Source organism: Brachycentrus maculatus, unplaced genomic scaffold (assembly GCF_059751285.1).
Source record: "Brachycentrus maculatus isolate JH-2025_06_01 unplaced genomic scaffold, ASM5975128v1 h1tg000583l, whole genome shotgun sequence".
In the NCBI taxonomy this organism is placed as follows: Eukaryota; Metazoa; Arthropoda; class Insecta; order Trichoptera; family Brachycentridae; genus Brachycentrus; species Brachycentrus maculatus.
In genome coordinates this window covers 30,001-53,716 of record NW_028281323.1, presented here as the reverse complement: position 1 = coordinate 53,716, position 23,716 = coordinate 30,001, and the positions used below count along the sequence as shown (strand labels likewise).

The following is a 23,716-nucleotide window of genomic DNA, read 5'->3' as shown; positions in this document are numbered from 1 at the left end:
ATCAAAGATGAAGAAGAATATCTGGAATTAAGAAGGAAGTCTGGGCATTTACGGGGCTGACGACCGTCACAGGCTGGTTTAAATTATCACTTTACACACGTGTAACATTCACCAATTCTACCCATTATCGACAAGTACACTACTCAAATTCTTGGATGTTCCATTAATATGAACCAATTTTGAAACATTGTTCTTGAATCACTAGAACTTCACTAGAGACATCTTTTGGTGAGATGAAAAGAAGCTTTTTGTTGAGTAGAAACTCTTTTATTAGCATGTGAGGTCCGAATCCTGGATTATAATCGCACACACGAGAAACGCCAGAAAATACCATTTTCATTTTTACTATTTAAGCTTATAATTTGACCAAATAATTTATTCACAACATTTTGAGTGTGTCCAAATACTTGTTCAAAAAATCAGGATTATTTCCAATCAAAGGAGTTATTTTCATATTAATAATATGAAAATAACTCCTGTAATCGGAAATAATCTAGATTTTTTGAACAAGTATTTGGACACACTCAAATTGTTGTGAATTTCCACTTCTTTTACCTTGCAAAAACAATATTCACTGTACAAAGTTATAATACAGTAAAGAGCCAAAGAGTAGGTGCTTCTATAATATATTTTGGAGAAATAAATACTTTATTTTTTGATCCACTTACATTTTTATTAAAAACCAACTAGTTTCGGCAAAAACCTGTTGCCCGCTTCAGGGGTTGTTTTATGAATGCTTATGCTTATGCTTCCATAATAGGTTTAATTAATCAATCTCAGGATATGCTAAGCCAATCAGTCAAACGATGTATCTTCTTTTTCTGCGGAGGAACAAATCGGTATCTTAGGTGAGATCCTTTTGAAAACATTTTTATATGAAGTGTGCTTGGCAGTTGCTATATCGAATTGGTGGCGTGGCCAAAAATTTGTTAAAGATGAGTAATTTTTATCTATTCTCAGCCAAGATGTAATAAACCTTCAATACTTAACATTGAGGAATAACATTTTGTTTTCCCTTTTCATAACACCTTGGTACATATAGTAAGTATATTTCTCTAAGTATTAACATTGTTGGTTTATTCGTCCGTTACCATTCGTTTTCCGATGTTATCGATAAGTACAAAAAATCGAGGTGTTCCTTATTTGGTAGATAATTATCTCTCTAAAAAAAGTTATAAAACCAAGTAACAATGGTTGAAAATGTTACAGATTCGTCATCAATAGATCGAAGCTATAAATTGTACATTTACGATGAATGATCGAGTTCTGTATCCTGTTATTTTGCGGATGAAATTAACATAAAAATTAAACCAAACATAATTGTTTCGTGTACCGGCACTTGACCTTCTGACATCGGGATATATCCTTTCACCGAATTGTTAAGCGGAAAACAACGCTTCATCGCCTTGTTACATTAACCCATTGACAGCCGTAGTCTGTTGAAGTCTGCGTACTTACAGCGAATCTTCGAAATTTTGCAATAAATCGACAGACTGCGAAATAACGACAAATTTACAATCACGATCTCGTTATACTAATGTCCTTTCTTGATTAAATTTCATCGTTATGATTTTAATTCAAACATTTGTATTTTCTTCATCATCGTCGTCTTGCTTAATGCTTAGCATCGTGATCATCTCAGATATCAGGTGCACAATTCATGTCTATTTCTCCAGGTCTTTGGCCATGTTAAAGCCAGCGTTAAAAATGGACCCCATTTATTTATTTATTTGGTATATCTAAATTGAAGATGTCCACCTTCTTGCTTACTCACTCTCAACTGCTCTTATAACTTCCAGCTTCCCTAGCCTGTTCTGACAATATTCCTAAAATTTCATTGACTGATTCGGCAGTCACTTTGTGGTAAGATCTATACCTTTTTAATTAAAATTTTACGGTGTTTGAAAATGGTGCGGAATGCATCAAAACACGTGTCACGGTAGATTTGAAGGAATAGTGGTATTTACTAAGCAAAAATTTCAATTATAAATATTCCTAAAGTAAGAAAGGAAAAAATTTTCATATGTTAAGGAGTGTTTTTCGATTATTGGATATCTAGTTCTTGGAGGATGGAACTACCTCTAGCACCATATTTCAAACACATGTAATATATTCCTTCTTTTTTTAATTTTTTAAAACCCATTTTATTCTGTACCATTAGAATACTAGAAATTTTACTAGATGGGTTTTCGTTTTCCTCGGCACGAACTTGCTAATTCTTCCACATCTTTGTAGACTATTCATTGTTTATTTGCTATTGTATACATTTTAAATTAAAATACTAAGTACATATCCACTAATTTATTGATCACTAAGTCTCATCGATGAGCATGCTAAGACTAATCTAGCCTCAGAATATCATTACAACTTTAAGCAATTTTGAATTTCTATTCTTCAATCTTAGTGCTCGCTCGCAATCGAATCGACCGCACGTTAGCTCATTACCACAGGTAATGTGAAGATACATAAATCGATGCTTTGATCTTCTTTGACCTTCAACACGATTATTGTAGGTACTAATCGACCACATCCAGGTATTAATTGAAAATAATACTATTAAAAAACGCGTAATTGTTGTTTTATAAAATATTTTTCCACTCAGTAACTATGTATATTTCCACACGAGCAAATATTCATATGAAGTTTTTTTTAAGCTTTTTTTATGCAAAAACTTAATTCTCAAGCCAAAATGTTATAATTATGTTGCATATGTATCAAAATACGTGTTTACAGCCGTATTCTTGTTTAGTATATATATGTATATATATATATATATATATATATATATATATATATATATATATATATATATATAAATAAATATATATATATATATATATATATATATATATATATATATATATATATATATATATATATATATATATATATATATATATATATATATATATATATATATATATATATATACTAAACAAGAATACGGCGGTAAACACGTATTATGACTGCGATATGTTTATATATATATATATATATATAAACATATCGCAGTCATACAGGAGAAAGTGACCAAGTGCATTTTTTACACAAAAATGATCACTGACTATTTGATATCTTACTAGCTTAATATTGCCCTGGAAAAATCAAAAAGGATTTTAAACTTGTATGAATATTATATTGACTTGTTTAAAATGACTAACTGGTTAGATGTTTATTTTCTCGGTAAGCAAAAGTTAGTCAGTTTCTCCTGTACGACAACGATATATAACGACAAAAATATATATATTTTTTAATGCATCAATACTTAATTGTCAAAGCAAAGTATTGTAAATATCTTACAAATGTATCTTACAGAATAAACGTTTACGCCATCAAAAAGTAGATGAATCTTTTGATATGCGAGGTTATATTATAGATATGCAACGATGATGTAGTGATCAAAAGATACGCAATTAACTGTCTGGTGATGGGTTAAGCTGGTAAATGGTACATTAAAAACGCTGCATGATGAGTTCAGTCATGAGCGCCCCATCGATCAAGTCCATGGGACATGATTCCAAAGGTTTTATCACGTGCGGCTTGTAAAACACTTAAGTGTGGGAACAGTGCGCTTGCCGACGTGTCGATAAGTCATCCAAAGTTCAACCAGAGCACTGCGAGCCAGCCTGCAATAATGTTAACATGTGATCTTGTTCATCTAATAACTGAAATGGCGAGAAACTATTTGTTCGACTGCTTTCGTATCACAATAATGCAGGATCATCGGGTTCATTGTGGGCAATGCAATAATGCAAATATTGTTTTGCCAACACTTATTTTGTCGATACAAAACCTTTTTACTGTAAACCAATATTCAAATTATTTTATTTTTAAACTAAAATTCAATATTTTGTAAACTTTATAAAATAAAACAACTTATTAAATATTAAACATGTGTTGTAATACTGTTTCAATACCTTTTAAAATCATAGAAAATTAGTGGATGATATTAAATTCTGATAACTTCAAAATATTGACTTCTTGAATGTTTTTCGCAGATTCTTTGTGGCACATTTTATAAACTTCATAAAATAAAACAACTTTGTTTTTAACCACTTTTTTTTTGTTCATTTTTTCCAACCGGTTTCGACAAGAACCTTGTCATCATCAGGGTTTATGTACTAATTCTAAAACATTGAAATACTCATAGTTTGGTTAAAGTTAATTACCTTTCCCCTATGATGCCAAAAGCTTCCACTTTTCTTATCGAAACCGGTTGGAAAAAGTGTACCAATAAAAAGTGGTTAAAAAAAAAGTTGTTTTATTTTATAAAGTTTATAAAATGTGCCACAAAGTATCTGCAAAAAAAACATTCAAGAAATCAATATTTTGTAGTTATCAGAATTTAACATTATACACTAATATTCTAAAATTTTAAAAGGTATTTATACAGTATTACAACACATGTTTAAAATTGTCAAATCATGTGTTATTTGGTTCTATAAAGTGACATTTTTAACATTTGTGTAACATTCACCATTCTGCCCATGTTTTCACATGTTTCGTATAAAAGCTATAGATGTTTCATCTCTTTGAGACGACTGAAATATATATTGACATATTATTTGTAGGATGAATATTCTAGTGTAAAAGAGAATAAATGTGAGGATTTTTTTTTTCAAAATTAAATGAAGAAAACTAAAGTTGTTACAGTTAAACCTTTTTTGAAAATGTATCTGACATTTCTGTTGATTTGATTGAGCTTCTCTTATATGTAGCTCACTCCAGGCAATCTCCCTCTATAGCGTAATTATATCGTTTGACAATATTAAAATCCACTTTGATAACTGGTTTCAAGTATAATTGGTTTAAAATTATATTCATTATATATTTAACATCCTTAATCTATAAGAGGGAGGGAAAATATTTTCCCCTAACATAGTAATCGTAATTGAAAAATGCTTTAACACAGTTTATTGACTCGATTAATGCTGTGTTTACTGCTCAAAGAAGACAATATATGAAGGAGGAGACTGGCCAATTTGCGTCGTAATTTAGTGATCGAATTTTTAAGTATCGCGTGCGATAATCGATCGAGCGATTTCGAATCGGCGCTATAAATCTTAAGTACATATAAAATAAAGCAGGTTGAATACTGTGAGAGGTCACACTCCCCTTAGGGGGTCAATCTCAATATTTCACAAATAATTTGGTATGAAATGTATCATTGTCCCATTTAAACACGTTCGTCGTTGTGAATAATATTTTCCGCTTCCACGATACAACATTTTTCCATAAATCAAAACGTAAAACTGAACATCTGTTTTTAAAGCCTTAAAAATACTGTTTTATTCATTTAACCTTGTTTTTACTTTTAAAATACGAGCATTTGTAAGAAAACATTTTTGACTTTTCCATGTATTTTTCAAATTCAACCTAGTTTCAAAATCTAGATATCTTTTCAAATAATCACAGAATCGATGTTTTTTTTCTTATACTGATAAATTTTTATAAAATGATAAAAAAATATTAGGACACAACATTTTTAGTGCGTCCAAATCCTTGTTTACAAATTTGGGTTTCTCCACTTAATCGTTATTTAAATTAATATCTCAACAGACGAATGTGGAAGTCTGGGTATTTATAGAGCTTACGTCGCTTTAAAAAGTCTCAGCTTCATACGGGTATTCTCTGCCAAATAAAAAGTTTACTCAATTCGACCATAGATGCTGCCGCGAACTCACATTTGAAAGAATGTATCAATTATGTGATATAAGATATATAAGTCCCCAAAAATGTTAGTAGTATGGTTGTCAATCATGGGTAGAATGGTGAATATTACACCTGTATAAAATGATCGCTTAAACTAGCTTAGGACAGGTCGTAAAGTGTGTAAATACCCAGGCATTCATATTTTTCCAAATGTCAGTATAAAAACTAAGAGTGAATTTTCACTCAAGATACTACGCTATCATTAAGAGTTATATTTTCAGCTACCAGTTTGAACGTTTTTTCCTCTTATCGTTCATCATCAAAATGAAAGATCGTTTCTCATCAGTGAATTAAAATGTTGAAATCATTAAGACTCGAAATATCCTCTCACACACGGTTAGAACCAAAGTAATCATACATACGTAATTGGATAAATCAAGCTTCATACAAATTAACAGAATTTTAATTACACCGATTCGATAGTTCTAAGAGAAACATCTTCGGGTATTCCTCTAACTCAAGGTTGATCTCTGAAATCATTTTAATAGGGTAGATAACATATTGCAGTCGATAAATAACTCAATTCCTGGTGTCAGAAGCCGTTTTGAACTTGAAATAATGAGAGCATCTTTGCGCTTTGCTTTTAATAAAAACTTAATTACCCTTTTTGGTAATGAAAACAATATTTGGTTTGCACAACAGGAAATGAAGATATTCTTCATAATAATTTACTGTAGACCTTCATTTTCAAAGGCATGAACAGAAGCTTAATTAAAAATACGTTCAACATATAAACATGTGAGCATGTATGAGTATGTAATACATAAAGTTATTATGAACGACCTAATTTGTTATTAGAACTGAATAAAAAATACATCACGAATTTAAAAACGAAAGATTTGAAACTTTTTTCAAAAATAAATTATTGATATATTTTCCAAAAAAAAAAAATTTTTATTATTCACAAATTTTAATTTGGTATTCATGAAAAGACGATGTTATTATTAAACTCATTCGATTTATATATTTTTTAAATCATACATATAAAACGCATACTTGAACGAGTCAGAAATCGGTTATTATTTCAATTAAAAAATGTATTAAGTTGCCCTACAAAACTATGGTACGTTCTGTATTATTGCATATATTGCTTTAAAATTCAAATTCTTTAACAAAACTTTCTAACAATTTCTTAGCTAACAAAAAAATTCAATATTAATAAATATTCATAATATTATCTTTTTTAACTTGACAGGGATGACAAACGTTTAAAGATCACTTTGTTACACGCGTTGTGTAATTTATTCGCAAAAGCTCTGCTCTTCTTTGCGTGAAATTTAAAATTGCTCCAAATCATTAGTTCCGCCCCCAAAAGCACGATAATATTTTGACTTCCACCCCAAAGGGTGTAACCAAAGTCACGCTTCCTCTGTGAAATATTAAGAGTTCATAAATTCACACGGGATCAAACCCGCTTCACAATTCATCCAAAATCACGACTCACGATCTTGATACGATTTTTATCGAGTGCATTATTGCACTATGCTATACGCCAATTAGCTTCATTTTACATTATACCGACGAAATTCGTCGTTTTTGGTATAAATTATTGAAAAATACAGTGAAATGTTTTTATTTCGGCTTTTCTAAGCGGTTGGTACAATACTTCGCCATATTTCGTTAACAAATACAGAGAATCATAAAATAAAATAAAAGTTTTTAATTAATGTTTTACTTAGTAAATAGTTAATGACCAAATATAGAGTTGTGTGTTTTAATGTTTACTTCAATCAATCATGTTTAAAAAATAGTGGTATTTACCAAGTAAAACATTAATTAAAAATGGATAGATTTTACCACAAAGTGACTGCCTAATCAATTAATTAAATAAAAGTATTTGGGTATATTGTTATTATTTCGGGCTTTGAAAGAATTTTAAAGACACTTTATGCGAAAACCAAAATATCTCCCAAATAATGCATGTTTGTGATTGTTCTTTCATTTTTTTAATCAAACAGTGAATCAATTGCTTGTATTTTTATCACCTTACCAAGTCAAAGCGCAAAGAAATGAGCTAAAAACAAGAAAAATAGTGCCAATAAAGATAGCCCCAAATCTTTCATCGATCCATTTAATATGTAATCAAAACAGCTAGATAAAAAAAATCATTTACGTTGTGTTACCGTCGCAATTATGGTTGGATAATTTTTTAGTGACTTAAGTATGTGAGATCATGTTTGATCGTAAATAATATCTTGGATCAGTATTGAAGACGTAAATCAATCAGATGCAGCGGACAGCGTCGGTGTCATGACCCTTGGATGAATGTCTACCTATTATAAATCATTTAATTGCCATTTATGTAAAAGATCATTCCTCTCACCCTTTACCAACATTATAATTCTTATTTCGCAACATGTAGAAACGTTACTATTGTCATTTATACCAATGTTATGTAAGCAAATTTCACAACAAAATTACACGGAATAACTTATATAGTAATTATTACTTTTGTACTCCAAAACTTATTAAAATTATGGGAAATTTAATATTATGTACCTACATATCGCTCACTCCTTTCAAGAACGTCATAAATCAAAAATCGTCAATTTTCACTTGTGCGTGTTTTCGAAATGCCCAGAAAATGTACTATATCCCAGCAAAAGCGGCATATTTTTAACTTAATATTTACCCGCCACAGGGCAGAATGTGTTGTTTTTGCATTTTGAAGAAAATGTATTGTTTAATTATTTTTGTAAATATACTAAATATTTTACAAATGGAGAAAAAACCTTCTGGTTTTACCTAAAAAGATCTGTTGCACAGTAAAAAGTTCGATGCGTGGCTTGATATTTATTTTGATATATTGTATTATATTTTAGAACTTTAAAAGCGTTCTCCTGAGAAATCAAGTTTTTTTTTATTTATGACGTTCTTGAAAGGAGTGAGCGATATGTGTATAATAAACTAACCATCACACCACTTCACGCCTCACTACTCAGTCTTTGCAAAAATTCTACGGTTCTTCCACATTCATGCATCTCCTCGTCCATACGACTTCTGACCGCTTTCAAGTAAATGATATACCTGATCGTGCCATTATATGGATGTTAAATAATATTTACACATACAATTTATATTAAATGAGTGTTCATTTATAGTTGTACATAATTGTTTTAGATTGGTGGCAAAGTGATCTTGTTATGAGGTGTTTAAATTATTAGCATACCAGTTTAAGTGTGTAAAATGTTGTATTTCAACATTTCCAGACCGAATATCTCGCCCGTTCGTACATTAATGCTATAAAATATGACTGTTATAGTTTCCGCGGAATGCGTAAGAGTAATCTGGGCCTATAGCTGTCAGGAATGAATAGAGAGCGCGTTATATCACCGTATTTCGAAACGTTTTCATAAATAAAATTAAATGTCCGACATTCGCGCCACCCACCTCGCCAAACAAAGCTCGGCGAACTTCGTAAAACAAGAGAGCGTAAATCAAAGTGGCGTTCGCGAGCGCCAACATCCGACTTTTACCGTTGACACCTACGCGCGAGCGGATGAAAAACGCGCCGAATCAATTGTAGGAATCTTCCAAATCCAGCGACAAGCAATTTAACCCTTGTCGACCATCCTGCTCAGTGAATTATTGCGAGGGTCATTGCAAAATTTGTCTTGAAGTCTTTAGAAACGAAGAAATCGCTTCGCCATGCCTTTTCCCGCCTTTGACAACGGTGACAGTTCGCGGCTTAATTACCAAAATGGCCGCCTGCAGCGCTAACGGTGCTCTGCGCAACCTTTGTCGAACGGATTGTAATTTGGAGGGAAATGCGTGTCTTTACTCTACTGGACTACTTGTAAAAAAAACAATATATACATTTTATACATTTATAAACAATTATTACAATGTTTACAATAATAAACATTTCCTAATGTCGATTTAGTGCGGCTCGTTTTGTAATTACTCCCATCCAAAATTTTACTAGCGTCCAAAAATAGACGGAGTGAATATTATAATATTCCTGCGAATATCGTCTAAATCAGCAAACCAGTTACAAAATTTACAATACAAAACGTATATTTTTGAACAAACCATCTGAGCATGAATAATATATTTCTTAGATAGAAAATATAGCGTCTCAAATATAAGGAAATTGCAATACATACATTTATTTTTACACTAGTTCGCTTGTACAAGTGGCGCCATCGCACAATAAAAATTCAAATTCCAAAGATTACGAATAATAGAATGACATTTGAAGTAGACGTGGTACAACGGTATTCAATTTATTGACATATTGATTTGAAATTGATGGGTTTATTTTGGTATAAAATCATTCCAAATCACTCGTTCCTGTCAAACGGCCTTGTTTATTGCATAACAGGATAAAATACTACAGATGCTTCTTTTGCTTATTCATTTTATTTCCACGAATCGCAGTGGGTAGGGACATGTTTCGAACTGAGCAGTTTGATTAGAGAATGTTGACATGTTACATGTGACATGTTACATGTGAGAGAGTTTTTACTGTATGTACGAGTATGTTCCATACTAAAAACATATGGATGTCCTGTAAATTATTTTCACCTTAGTTAAACGAATAAGCAATTAATTATTTTTAAATTTCAATATTTTATTTGGCAGTAGTTTTGTGGTAATATCTGTCCTTTTTTATTTAAATATAGCTTGGTGAGTATCACTATTTTAAATAAGTGGCATTTACCGAGTAAAATTTAAACGAATAATAATTATAGCTACATGAGCACATACTCTTAAATGACTTAAGACTATTACGATTATTAAAAACAATTATATATAAAATAAATATAAAAGTAGGTACCCAAAGGTCTAAGCGCCAAATTCAAAACCAATTACTAAAAGACACAACATAATATCATAATAATATATTTTTTTATTAATTTTTGAGGATGTAATAATTAATTAATAGACATAGATGAATTTCACGAAAATATACTATCTTTTCGTACTTTTCCTACTTTTCCATCCGCCATAAATAAACACTACTTGATATTAGGTTTTAATTTATATTTTAGAAGATTTACTTTTTCCCATACACTTTTAAATAAATTCTTTTACGCTGTTCTTTTCTGTTATTTTTATCCTAACGTAAAGAATATTTAAAATAATATATAAAAAAGAAATCGTATACTAGTAATTCATACGGCAACCTATGACGGGTCGTAAGCCCGTGTATGTTGGGATGTAAAAAAGTGGAGATAAACAGATAAATAAACCAGGATTAAGACGAGTTGTGAATTGAATTTCAGTATTTGTGAACTTTAAAGAAATATTTTTTTAAATGGATGTTTTATTCGTATCTCAAAATAAAGGGCAAATAAAAATATACAAATTTTCGATTTAATTGCTTAGAAAAAATATTTTGATTTTCTCATTACATCTTCAACATGTTGATAGTTAATATAAGATATATACCTAATCACGTTTTTTTCTTCATAAATTATATTTTTACATGTATGAATAATCTGGACCATACACTATACTATAAACATAATATTAATGGTGCTGTACATTTGTATGTATTATTCCGTATCAATTGGGTAATGCGGTCAATAAGTTCGTATAAATACGTTACATAAAACGTCACTCCAAACATGATTGATGAACTATTATCTGTCAACTGTCGGTCCACCGCATGTCCAGTACATTTCTGGAGTGAATTATCGTCGTTACTTCCAATCCTGGTCTTCAGAATAGGTTCGTCGATTGAAAATTGACAATATCCAAAGATTTTATGAATATATCGAATCTAATATATCCTATGAAACGATATAATGTAGATAGAGCAAGAAAATAAAATTTTCGATCAATAAAAGCGAGAAAAAGCGGCATAAAAATAAAAATCAAAAATCTATTTAACTGTAAACTTTTGTTGTGTTAAATTTAGAGGTTCTGCCATAAAAAGTTTTGAAACTAAGCCATAGTTGACTTTTTCTTCTACCGAGGTTTTCAACAAAGTTTTTTCTCACTTTTATTTTATATGACCAGTGACCAGTCATTACCGACATCACCAGACAAAAATCAATGTTTTATACGTTCATTATGAGGAAGGGATCGAAAACCAAGATTTTATTTAAATTCTATGACGAATAAATTTAAATTGAATAAATTTCAGAAGTGTTTTAGAATAATTTATACACATTCAATACGTTAAGGGTTTTCAACATATAAATATTATGATGGATTTTTTTTGCTCCTACGTATATGTATCTAACAAATGTATCTGGAACCGTTGGTTGACAATTTCTTTGACCGCACATTTTTCTTGAGGCGTCCGGTGTTCTCTGAGATGTCTTATTTCAATCAATTGCTTCTAATAGGCCGAATAAACAGGGAAAAACTGTAAACATAGTTATTTTAGTTTTTTACATCCGCACATTTTTTTTTTGAAAATATATTGAAGAAATATTTTTATAACTTTTTTTAACTTCTTACCTTTCAATAACTCTTTTTTCTCAAAATTTGTTTTAAAGAAAAACTTATTTTTACAATTTAAAAACAACGTTTTAAGAAAAAAAATCAAATTAGTTATTGTTACCTGCGGTTAAAGAAAATTACGTTGCGGACTTCCGCATATCCTACCTTAACCAACCTAAGCTAAATCTATAATGACGTCAGTGATTTGAACATCAAATATATTTTTCCGATCGAGAGCATTCGTTTGAGACAACAATTTGCAATACACGTCACGCAAACTACCGTACGAAAACTACTGACCTATACTATAATAATGGCGATAGGTAATTTGAGGTGTCACATTAACCATGATCAATTAAATGGCAAGAAAATTAATTTAAATAGCGCTATTAATAAAACTATCAGCCTTTACTTCTATAATTCACCAATGGAACGGCTAATGTCTTACTTTCATAGTCTGAGAAATGATCAGAAATCATGGACGCCATACATCACGGTTTAAGTCGGTATCTTAATGGTACAAACATTTGTCAATTTCATTAACAGGTAGAAAATAAATTTAATTTATTTAAGAAGGTCTAATAGCTATTTTATTGAAGCGGTTTCTATCTGGTTTATTGAGTTCTATAGTAAAATTTATAAAATAACTTACGATATGACATAGACAACCTTTCATTACAAGTCTTTTAATGTTTGGAGTAATATTATTTTTAGTAAAGAAAATATACATATATTTATTGACAGTTGTAAATTAAACGTTTACAGGCGCCGTGGTGTAGTTGGGTAGACCCTCAACCGGCGTCTCAGGTTCGATTTCCGCCAATTGTTAAATAATTTAAATAAATTTAAAAAAACAGATTTATTTTAAGTTGCTCTGGGTATTTGTGATGTATTTTTCACATTTACCTTCGCCATCCTAAGTATTCTACTTGCATTAGAAACCTTTAAAACAGTGGCTTTGTGGGTTACTCCTTTAAAAAAAAAAATAGTAAGATCAAACGTAAAGTATATTTAATTGTGAAATTTGTGATGTTACAATGTTTGTAACAATAAAATTAATAACATGATAAACTGCACCATTAACTAATTTCATAGTAGATTAAGTATCTTAATAAGAGAACCCCTTGCAATTTATCGATAAATCAACTAGTAATAATATAATTCATTATTTTTTTATTGATAAATATATCACGTAAATATATAAATAAAAATAATGGCTTCTTACTAATTGAGGTTTACCTTAAATTAAATAACGTAATACCAATGAAACACTAAGTAAAAAAAATATAATATCCGCATAGCATACCAATAAAATTGAATTTTCTCAAAAGGAACTAGCGTTACTCGATTATATATTGCACAATAAATAATCTAAATTATACGTTTTATATATCAAGTCACTCGAGTAGCAATTTTTATTTGCGTAAACTCGATGAAAAAAGATGGTCTGTAAATCATTACGGCAATTAAATACTATTCAATATATGACGAATTGATAAAAAACACATTTACATAAATTATCGTGAATGCCTCGGGTGTATTTTGTGTACGGCATTCAATTTCTGACTGTAAATTTCAACTGTGTTTGGGTTTAAAAGTTTACAATATTGTGTAAATTTGTACGGATTTTTTTTTTGTATTAAAAAAAGAGAAATATTTGTGTGTTTTTTATTTACAAAAATACTTAAACTTCATACTATTTCTGTGAACCTAAGCGATCCATTATTAGAAATAGGTATCAAATTGTAGTAAAATGGGTTCGATCCGAGAAACTCTTGACTCAAGAGTTTGTGACACTAGCCACAGGACCACACCCCGATTATTTAGATATTTATCTTATATGTATATTTATATGATTAATTTTTATTAGGTGTTCAGTAAAAGTTTTTTATTACATTTTTTTTTCTTTCTTTGTTTCAGTCATTCTTCGGCCGGACGTACAATAACTTGAGCTCCATTTCCGAGTGCAAGAACAATGGTGAATGCGTCATCAACAAGAAGAATCGCACAGCGTGCAAGGCCTGCCGCCTGCGGAAGTGCCTCCTGGTCGGCATGTCCAAAAGCGGCTCCCGCTACGGCCGCAGGTCCAACTGGTTCAAGATACACTGCCTCCTGCAAGAACAGCAGCAGAAATCTCCGCCGGTGTACCCTCTTCTCCCGCCAGCCCTAATGCCGTCCGCAGCCCTCGCGGGCTACTACAAGCAGCCAAAATCCCAGGAAGAGCACAGAAGGAGCGTGACCCCTTCTGACTCGGGAGCGTCTTCCGCGGACCCTGAAGACGATAGTTCCAGAAGTGCCAGCGCTTTGAGTTTCTTGAGGCCCACTTCTTCCCCTTTAAGTGACAAAGACTACTTTTCCAGCAGCAGTCATAAGCACAAAGATACAGTCAAACGGAAGCTTCCGACAGTATCTATAACTTCTCCTTACGGAAGCGGTCCATCGATGAATAGCTATTCAGCTAGAAGTGCCCCTTTTATACCCGCCCTAAGAGCGATTCCCGCTGGACCCTTGAGCTCGTGGCCTGTCCGGACTGGGGGGGACTTGATGCTTTGTTCTCCTGCTTTAGGGGGAGTAGCGATGGACCAAGACCAGCCGATTGATCTCTCCATTAAATCCAGTGCCATGACGTGCAGAGCGTCCATGAGTGATTGTTCCGACTCGGAACCGGAATTAAGCATCGACCTCAAAGATGACATCGACGGAACCGATACCTTAAAAACCCCCCTCGATTTAACGTTAGTAACCAAAAGATCCGAGGAACTACCCCTAACAGGATAGTGTTAAATTTTTGTGCAGCCACGGGGCAATGTGTTCATCTTTATTACTTGCATTACTGACGATATAAATTGTAGATAAATGATTGTGATTAAGAGTGCCAGTTAAAAAACTACATGTTGTAAACTATTTCAATGTGTGCCTTACCTATAATATGAATTCAGATGCCAGTTTTTTCCACATCACCGATTATTTATATTTGCTGTAATATAAGTGCCTATTTATTTTAATACAATGACAAGTATTTCAACTGTGAAGCTGTTTTTTTATTAATTTCAATAATTGATTCGGCAGTTACTTTGTGGTAATATCTATCCATTTTTAATTTCAGTTTTACTTGGTAAATAGGGTACTTAGAGACGATGCAAAATGCATCAAAACACGTGTCACAATAGATTTTAAGAAATAGTGGTATTCACCAAGTAAAACGTAAATTAAAATATTCTTTTTTTATACTCGATAAAATAAGATGTTTATTTAATTATTATTATATTGTTACCAGCTTGACAATCCTTAAATTGGCCTGTGTGATTTAAAATTATTTATTTTATTATTTTTCTTTTCTGTGATGCAGCATTTTTTTAAATAAAAAAAATATAATAAAAGTATGCTCATACGAGGGACCAATTGCCAGTTTTATATTATTAAGTATTTTTGTACATAAATAGATTGTAGAAAAAGGCCAGTTTTTCTGATGATTCTGTCAAAAAGGTCAGTAAAAATACCGATTTGATTTTTAAATTCGTGAAAAAAGTTTTTTTCCTTAAGGTGTATTTCCTAGTATTTTAAATAATGCACTATGGAAAGTTCTCAATATTTTAGACCCAAAACTGATATTTCTAATGCCGTGGTAGATTACACTCGTATCTAGATTTGTAAAACATCACATACATTCTAAAATCGATTCCACGTATTTAAAAATCATTAATGATAGTCATACGTTGTTGTTTTTTTTACATACCTTAATATTAATTGTATTTAATTCGATAAAGTAGAATAAAAGATGTTTAATATATTTATATCATTATGTATTTTTAATTTCGTAAAAAATGCTTTGACTATGTTTAAATGTTTGTACACAAATACTGGATTTAACCCACAAGGGGTTGTTATGATTTTTTTATTGATATCCTAGCAGAAACAAAGAATACATATATAGTGATGGAAATGTGAAAGTTCAAGCATTCAGATAATAGAATATAACAAATAGATGGAAACACTGAAATATTTATGTGAAAATTTCAAACTTTTTCATGGAAAATAATGAAATAAATACAAAATATAAAGTAATATGGTTAAAAAAATCATGGGTTAAACAATAAATGTTGCACAGAGTGTAAATGAATTCTTAATCCATTAAATGATAGTTGAATACCCCTATAAGAACACAGACTTCCGTGTTCCCATTACAGAAAATTCTTTGTCCCTTTTAAAATATCATAAAATAAAGTTTGTACTTAGACATTAATAAATTTGTTTTCAATTGTGCTTAGGTAAGAATTTACGTGTCATACAGAAATCTGATAAAACATATTGTATAATTTTTATTTTAGACATTTATTTCAATTATTTGAACAACTATCAAAAAGTACTAATAAAATAAACTGCAGAAGTACCAAATTGCTTATTTACATAAAATTATACAAAAATAAATGTACCAACAAATATTTGTATTAAAATTTGTTTATTTTATTTTCAAACAAAATATGTAATCACTACGCATGTAAAATAATTATCGAATATTAAGACTGCATTTAATTAAACTCAAAAGACACAAAAACTATTAGTTTCTATATAATTCTATTATATTTCATGTGCCAGTACATACAAATTACTATATTTTTATACGAATAAAATATTTTCACGTCTAGCAAATAAGAGTGTTATTGATGAGAATTGTTACAATGGATTTGAAGATTAAAAAAAATAAAATTGTTGATTAGTATCCTGGTTTTATTATTTACCTCTTTATTATACCAATTTTCAATCTGTATCAAATGCTTAATATCAAACAGGTCAACTAAATCCAATATAAAGCAGTAACAATATCAACAAATGATAGAACTGTCAAAAAACAAAAAAGAAATTGTGATAAATCAGTTACAACATTCAAAATTATTTTATGAGTTTAATTAAAATGTAAATTTATTTTAAAATCACTATAAAATTAAAGTGATTTGAGAACAAAGCAAAATTTTAATTATAAAATGGAAAATCACAAAGTTAGTGCTTAAATTAACATGATGTATTTTGAGTATTAAGATAAAAATATAAATATTTAAAATGTTTAATGCAAGATTAAAGAAATCAAATGGATATCCCACTAAGCCCCCATGTTTTTGGATTATCTGATAGTAAAGATAGGGAAGGTTTATTTGAAAAAATACATAATATCAGACACTGAATATTTCACTCTTCGGATGATTAACCCTTTCAAATGCCTGGTCGTAAGTTTAAAAATTCTCGAACTTCCATTTTGTATTCGTATAAAAACGAATGATACTGCGTATTAGTTGAGAAACTTATAAATTATTCAGGGTTGCATTTTATATTACGCTTAATACAAATATGGTTTCAAATTTAAAAATTGTATCGTATTATTGGCACTATTAAGGATAAAGTAAGTACAAAAACCTGTAAATTTTCCGTTTCATATCATGATTGGGTACTCGAAATGTAAGAACCCATTTAAATTACTGAAAACCTAAAAGATCCAATAAAAACCTCAATTTAACGATTAAAAATCAAATATACGGAATGAAAACTAAAAATACTGATTTAAAATCAAATAAATGTAAAGAAAACCTAATATATCCAATTTGTGTACAGAATAAAAACCAAATACGAATCCGAATGGAAACCTAATATATTAAATGAAAAGATCATTTACCGATTGAAAACACAACATACAGATTAAAACCTAGTATTTTGATGGAAAATAAACTTAATTTGCCGAATTAAAACTTGATATACTGGTTGAAAACCTAATATACCGAATGAAAAGATAACATTCCGAATTAAAATGTAATATACTGGTTGAACACCTAATATATCGAATGAAAATAGTTCTACTCTACAACAGTCCGCACAGTGCCCCCATGGAAATATTTTCTGCCTCAGCTTGTACGAACTTTGACAACAACAAATTTCTTGACACACAGAATGACTTCTATGGCAACAGATATCAAATGATCTCCATTTAGGCTTGCATAAATGTTTAAATAAATTATTAATCGTACCTCAGATCCAATCTGGGAGATGCGCCTGTCCTTAATGATAGACATATGCTTGGTACATACTTGGATTATATTATACCTATACAAAGCAGATCGTGTTATTTTCATAACTGATTTAGTGTAGGTATGGGCAATTATGGCCGCGCAGATAAATCAAGTAATATATTATACGATGATTGTTTAAATATGCTACCGCTACAACGTAATATATACATATCTACATATAAGTATACCGCACTGGAAATAATTTAGAACACTAAGAATTTTCTTGATTACTTTCAGGTTTTGTTGTTTAAAAAAATTATGCACCAAAATACAGAAACCCCCCTTTAACGTTTAGATAGGTACTGCGTTAACAGGAGTAACTTAATAGGGGTGAATGTTTTAAATCGTATCTTTACATTTTAACCAGCGCAAATGCCTGAGATGAGTCATTTTTTAATAAAAATACAATTAAAAACATTTTTCCTGTATTATTTTCTTTGACACTAATCTAAAGATATCGCGGAACTTATCTCAACGTTATAGGAGAATTTATGTACTGTTTTATGTATCGAAAACTATGAACATTATCAAAAAAGGCGTTTGAAAATGATGCAGAATGCATCGAAATAGATTTTAAGAAAAACCATAGTAGTTTTTACCAAGTGTAATTTTTTTTTTAACCTAGTTCCTTCACTTCTTACCGGTTGTAGTATTAAATTACTTTAATTAGAATGATTATCTAATAAAGGTAAATAAAAATACTTAATTTAACAAGCATCTTTGTCTTTAGAGCAAACCTAATTTTTAAACTGCAAACTAGAACTTTTTGATAATAAAAGTAATTTTGTGGCCTAAACTTATCCCCTGGATTCACAAATACATTAAACATTTGGCAACATGCTAAATATGTAAAATGAAAAACATACTCCACATAATATTACTGTGAACAGAAGCTAAGAATAACTTTAGTTTAGTAAGCCGGGATGGATCAACGCTCGGCGTTATTCATATTATTTATTAAAAAAAAACTTTTTACGGACATCTCATGGATATAAGTTAAGATTATTTTTACATCGTCAACATGCATGAATTAAGAATAATATATTTTCCCTAATTGATTGTATTAATCAAAAGCTAATATTTCTAGAAATTTTATTATTCCATAATTTGGCACCGACTTTGTGGAATTACAAAATAATTCAAAAGAAGACTTGTATAACACCACTTTTCAGTTTATTAATCTAAGCACGACTAGTTTTGAAAACTACAGATATCTTCATTCACAGATAAGTTTGTCATTTTACCTGTTGATAAGAACATATTTAGTTCTTGAAACTAGTCGGCTGTCCAAACTTAAAACACAGTAAGGGACATTTTTTTGTAGTACGTTTTTTTTTGCATTTTTGGACTAAGTAGAATCTACTTAGTCCATAAATGCAAAAACAACGTACTAAACAAATGTCCATTACTGTGTTTTGAGTTTGGACAGCCGTAGTCGTGCTAAAAAAAGTAAACTCAAAAGTGGTTATATGTAAACAATGATTTTATTTTTACATTTACTAGGTAATACATAAGGCAACTGCGTTATTATGGGTTAAATTTCCCTCAGGATAAACATTTTTAATATTTTTTACAGATTTTGTTCCCTTAAATTAACTTTACATGTAATTCACGTTACATGTCACGTTACAATTATCACGTTACATGTAATAATTTTTCGGTCATCTTTTGAAAAATTTAGTAAAAAATATGTTTTTTTTTAATGAGAAAGTAATCCCTATTTTGCCTCTGTACAGATATCATAATGCCTTCTTGTATAATTCATAAGCATCAGTGGCACAAATAATATTCCAGTCACAACATCAGCAAAACCTAGCATAAGAATAATAGTGACGGATTGGTCTTCTCTTTTATATATGACTGCTCTCTTTGACGTTAAATGTACATAATAATGCATTTAAACGACTTTGATCATGAAGAATTTATAAAGAAAAGTAACTAACCTTCGTTTATAATTATATAATATATTGTTCTTCCCTTCGAATGAAATAAAATCCGAAATAATATACTCATATGTTCATCTATCCTTTTATGATATATACATTTAAAGTAAAAACTAATAATAAACTGTCTTATTCCATTAATTGAAGTGTCGAGGAAAGAGTTTAACGCTTTATTTACAGCAAGGAATTGTTAAAAGGTTGGATGATTTCCTAATATTTATTTTTTTTAAACATTTTTTTAAATAAAATTTTATTAAATAATTTTAAAGAAAATACATATAAACCTCATTTAGCCTTGTTAAAATTATATATTAAAAATACATTGTGATGGTATTTCTTTTAATATTCAAAAAGTGATAGAATAGAGTTTGAAGAAGTAATATTATAATAGTTTACCAATCAGAAAAATTAACCATTCTTTTAATAATTATCCTGTTCATATCGATTCACTTTACCATAAAAAATAATATTCTCAATATTTTATTAGCTTTATACATATCGGCTGTCCAAACTTAAAACACAGTAAGGGACAATTTTTTTGTAGTACGTTTTTTTTTACATTTTCGGACTAAACAGAATCTAAGTCCAAAAATGCAAAAAAATGTGCTACAAAAAATGTCTTGTGTTTTGAGTTTGGACAGCCGATATATGTTTTTGTTGTTTATTGTTTTTTTGTAAGTACCTCATGAAAAAGAACTGAAAATTAATATTTAATAAAAAATTAACAAAAGTTCTTTCTTTTTAACTCTTATCATTGGACGAAGGTGCATAAGGAACAGAATGGTATTGAGGCAGTGTTACCTTGATCGATAATTGCAAAAGGCAAGGTGATTAATTTTGTGTTTCTGGTACCAATCCTGGGTGATACTTAATAAATATTATATGAGATATTAAAGATAGTGTGTGTGTGTGTGTGTGTGTGCTTAAGTGTTTGTGTGAGTATGTGTGTGTGTGTGTGTGTATGTGTATTTGTGTGTGTATAACAGCAAAAATCCCTTATATTTATTCGGAAACCGATGACAATTGAACCCGGACTATTCAGCATGGTAACCCGATACACTATACTATGGAGGCGGAGAAGGTTCTATCACATATATACACATACTTTTACAAATGACTATGAGAAAAATTATTTATGGTTTATCAATATTTTTTTCATCAGCTCTAAATTCATAGGTATTCGAACTTGTATTATTACGTTACATCACGTTAATATTTCGGTCTCGAATCCCACGACCGCTGGATGAGATGATATGCAGTTTTCTAGTGTGCAGTTCGCAGTCGCCGCCATGAGTCACGACGGCGGACTACATGAGAGCTAATATCATATATATCCGCAAATTAAGGGAAATAAAGGTCAGGTGGGAAAATATGCAGGAAATGCCTGAACGTTACGCAACGCCTTCGCGGGCTATATTCGAGGGCATTCCATTGTAAAACTCACACAAAACAAATATTTGTCCTCCTTGATTTGTCATCTGTATACATAAGCAGTTATTTTCAACTCAAGCACGCTTACATTATTTTCTCAGTGAGAAAAGTACATACAACATTTTGAATGTGTCCAAATACTTGTTCACAAAATCTGGATTATCTCCAATTACAGGAGTTATTTTCCATTGAGGTTCTATAAATTAAAGACCAATGTTTTGAAATTGGTTCATATATATATAGAACTTCCAAGAATTTGAGTAGTGTGGTTGTCAATAATGGGTAGAATAGGTGAATGTTACAAGTGATCACTTAAACCAGCCTATGTTAAACGGGGGTCGTCAGCCCCGTAAATGCCCAGACTTCCATATTCTTCTTCATCTTTGATGAGACGTCAAAAAATAATAAGAAAAGTACATCATAATGATTTATTCAATAAATTAACTAACTAACTCACCATCACGTTGCTTCCCACGAGATAGGCAGAGAAAATAGAACGCCACACCTATCTGTTTTCACACATAATCATCGCATATTCCACATTCATACATCTTCTCATACATGCTTTCAAATACTCGGACTCCTGACATAATAATAATTTATTAATCATCAAATAATAAAACTTTATATATTTACTCTCAATTTACTATTTCAACTTATATTGTGTATCATTATTAGTGATTTATAACACAGATAAGCCTGAAGTATTTTTTAACGATCTTTTTAAATAGTACGATATCGAATCAAGGGTTACGTTTTATTTATACTTATTGAACAAATTAAACGCGTACATACTTTAAAAAAATATACATATGTAGAAGTATGTACAACTATTTTCTAGTTAAATCTCTTGGACAATTACTGATTGAAAATCAATTTGTTTTATCAACTGTTAATGAGAACATGTGTAGTTCTCCAAACTAGTCGGGTTTACATAAAAAAAAACTCAGAAGTGATATTTTACGATAGTTGTATTTATATAAACTATTCCATGTATGTTTCTACAAAGATGTATGATTTCGAATATTTTCATATGTTAATATTTCTTAGTCTTAATTTATTAGTAATAAAGTAATTTAAACTAGCGTAAATCAGCTATTGAATTTTATTATATTAAGTGATATTTACTATGTATAACATTTGTTAGATTCAGAAGAAAAAAATATTTCAGTTAAAAAAAACAGGTGAGAACAAACTTGAAATTTGTGCACGATTTATGATTTATTTATACATTTTATGATCATGATAATATTACATTTAGCTAATGTTATGCATTATGCCCCAGTTTTACCTCTTTTTGCAAAAGTAAGATATCTTAAACACCTATTAAACTTGATAGCGAGTAATAAGATGTTAGATAAAACATTATTACTATATTTTATGTACGAAATCTATGATGATATCACGAAAAAAGTAGTACCGCTGATTAAATGAAGACGTAATAAAAATTAATGGTACGACGTTTCCAAAAAGTGCGAGAATCGGACCGCCTTTGGTAAATGGGGTAATGTTTCGCGTTCGCTCTCACGCAGGTTGTACCAACTTGTTGCCTTGAGATTTACCAAGAAAAAACGGCTATCATTCCTCTTCCGTTTTTTTTATTTTTTTTTAAAATTTGTTTATAGTTATTATGTGAAACTTTATATTTTTCATTTTTTGTAAAAAAAATTGACATAAAAAACTTTTAAAAAGAAATATTTTTTTTTATGATGCACTTACTAAAAAGTTAATTTTTTTTATTTATTAAGTATCCATACTTCGTAAAATATTCAATGTTGAAAAACAAATATATTAATGAAAAAAAAAATTACAAAAGAACGCAAGAGAATTTATACATATCACCTACTGCAAATATGTTAACCCTAACAATATAATGTTTTCGTTTTTTTTAATAATTCACTGACTCAAAAGTCATATTTTTAAATCCTCAGTTTAAGGTGATTATGATATTTAGATAATAATTATTTTTAATTATTATGATTCAAGTGATATGATTTGATTATTTTTAATTATTATTATTATTATTACTAGTATGGAGATGCACGAATTTAGTCGAAGCGAAGATTGTTTGCAAAGATAGACTGGTGTGGCATTCTATTCTCTCTATCTACTTCTGCCTAAAGTAGAGTGATAGTTAATTAGGTTAATCAATCCATTATTACTTTTTTGAAAAACAAA

General features: G+C 30.1%; 1 protein-coding gene across 1 annotated transcript in view; it reads left to right on the top strand.

Moving 5' to 3' along the window:
• The window catches only part of LOC148301305 (uncharacterized), a 162,817-nt gene extending 147,329 nt beyond the window's left edge, over positions 1–15,488 (top strand). The window contains exon 4 of the mRNA XM_088273461.1: positions 14,029–15,488. Coding sequence (XP_088129587.1) covers positions 14,029–14,886 — 858 coding nt within the window. The 3' untranslated portion in view covers positions 14,887–15,488. The remainder of the gene's footprint in view (positions 1–14,028) is intronic.
• Positions 15,489–23,716: the final 8,228 nt, after the last annotated feature.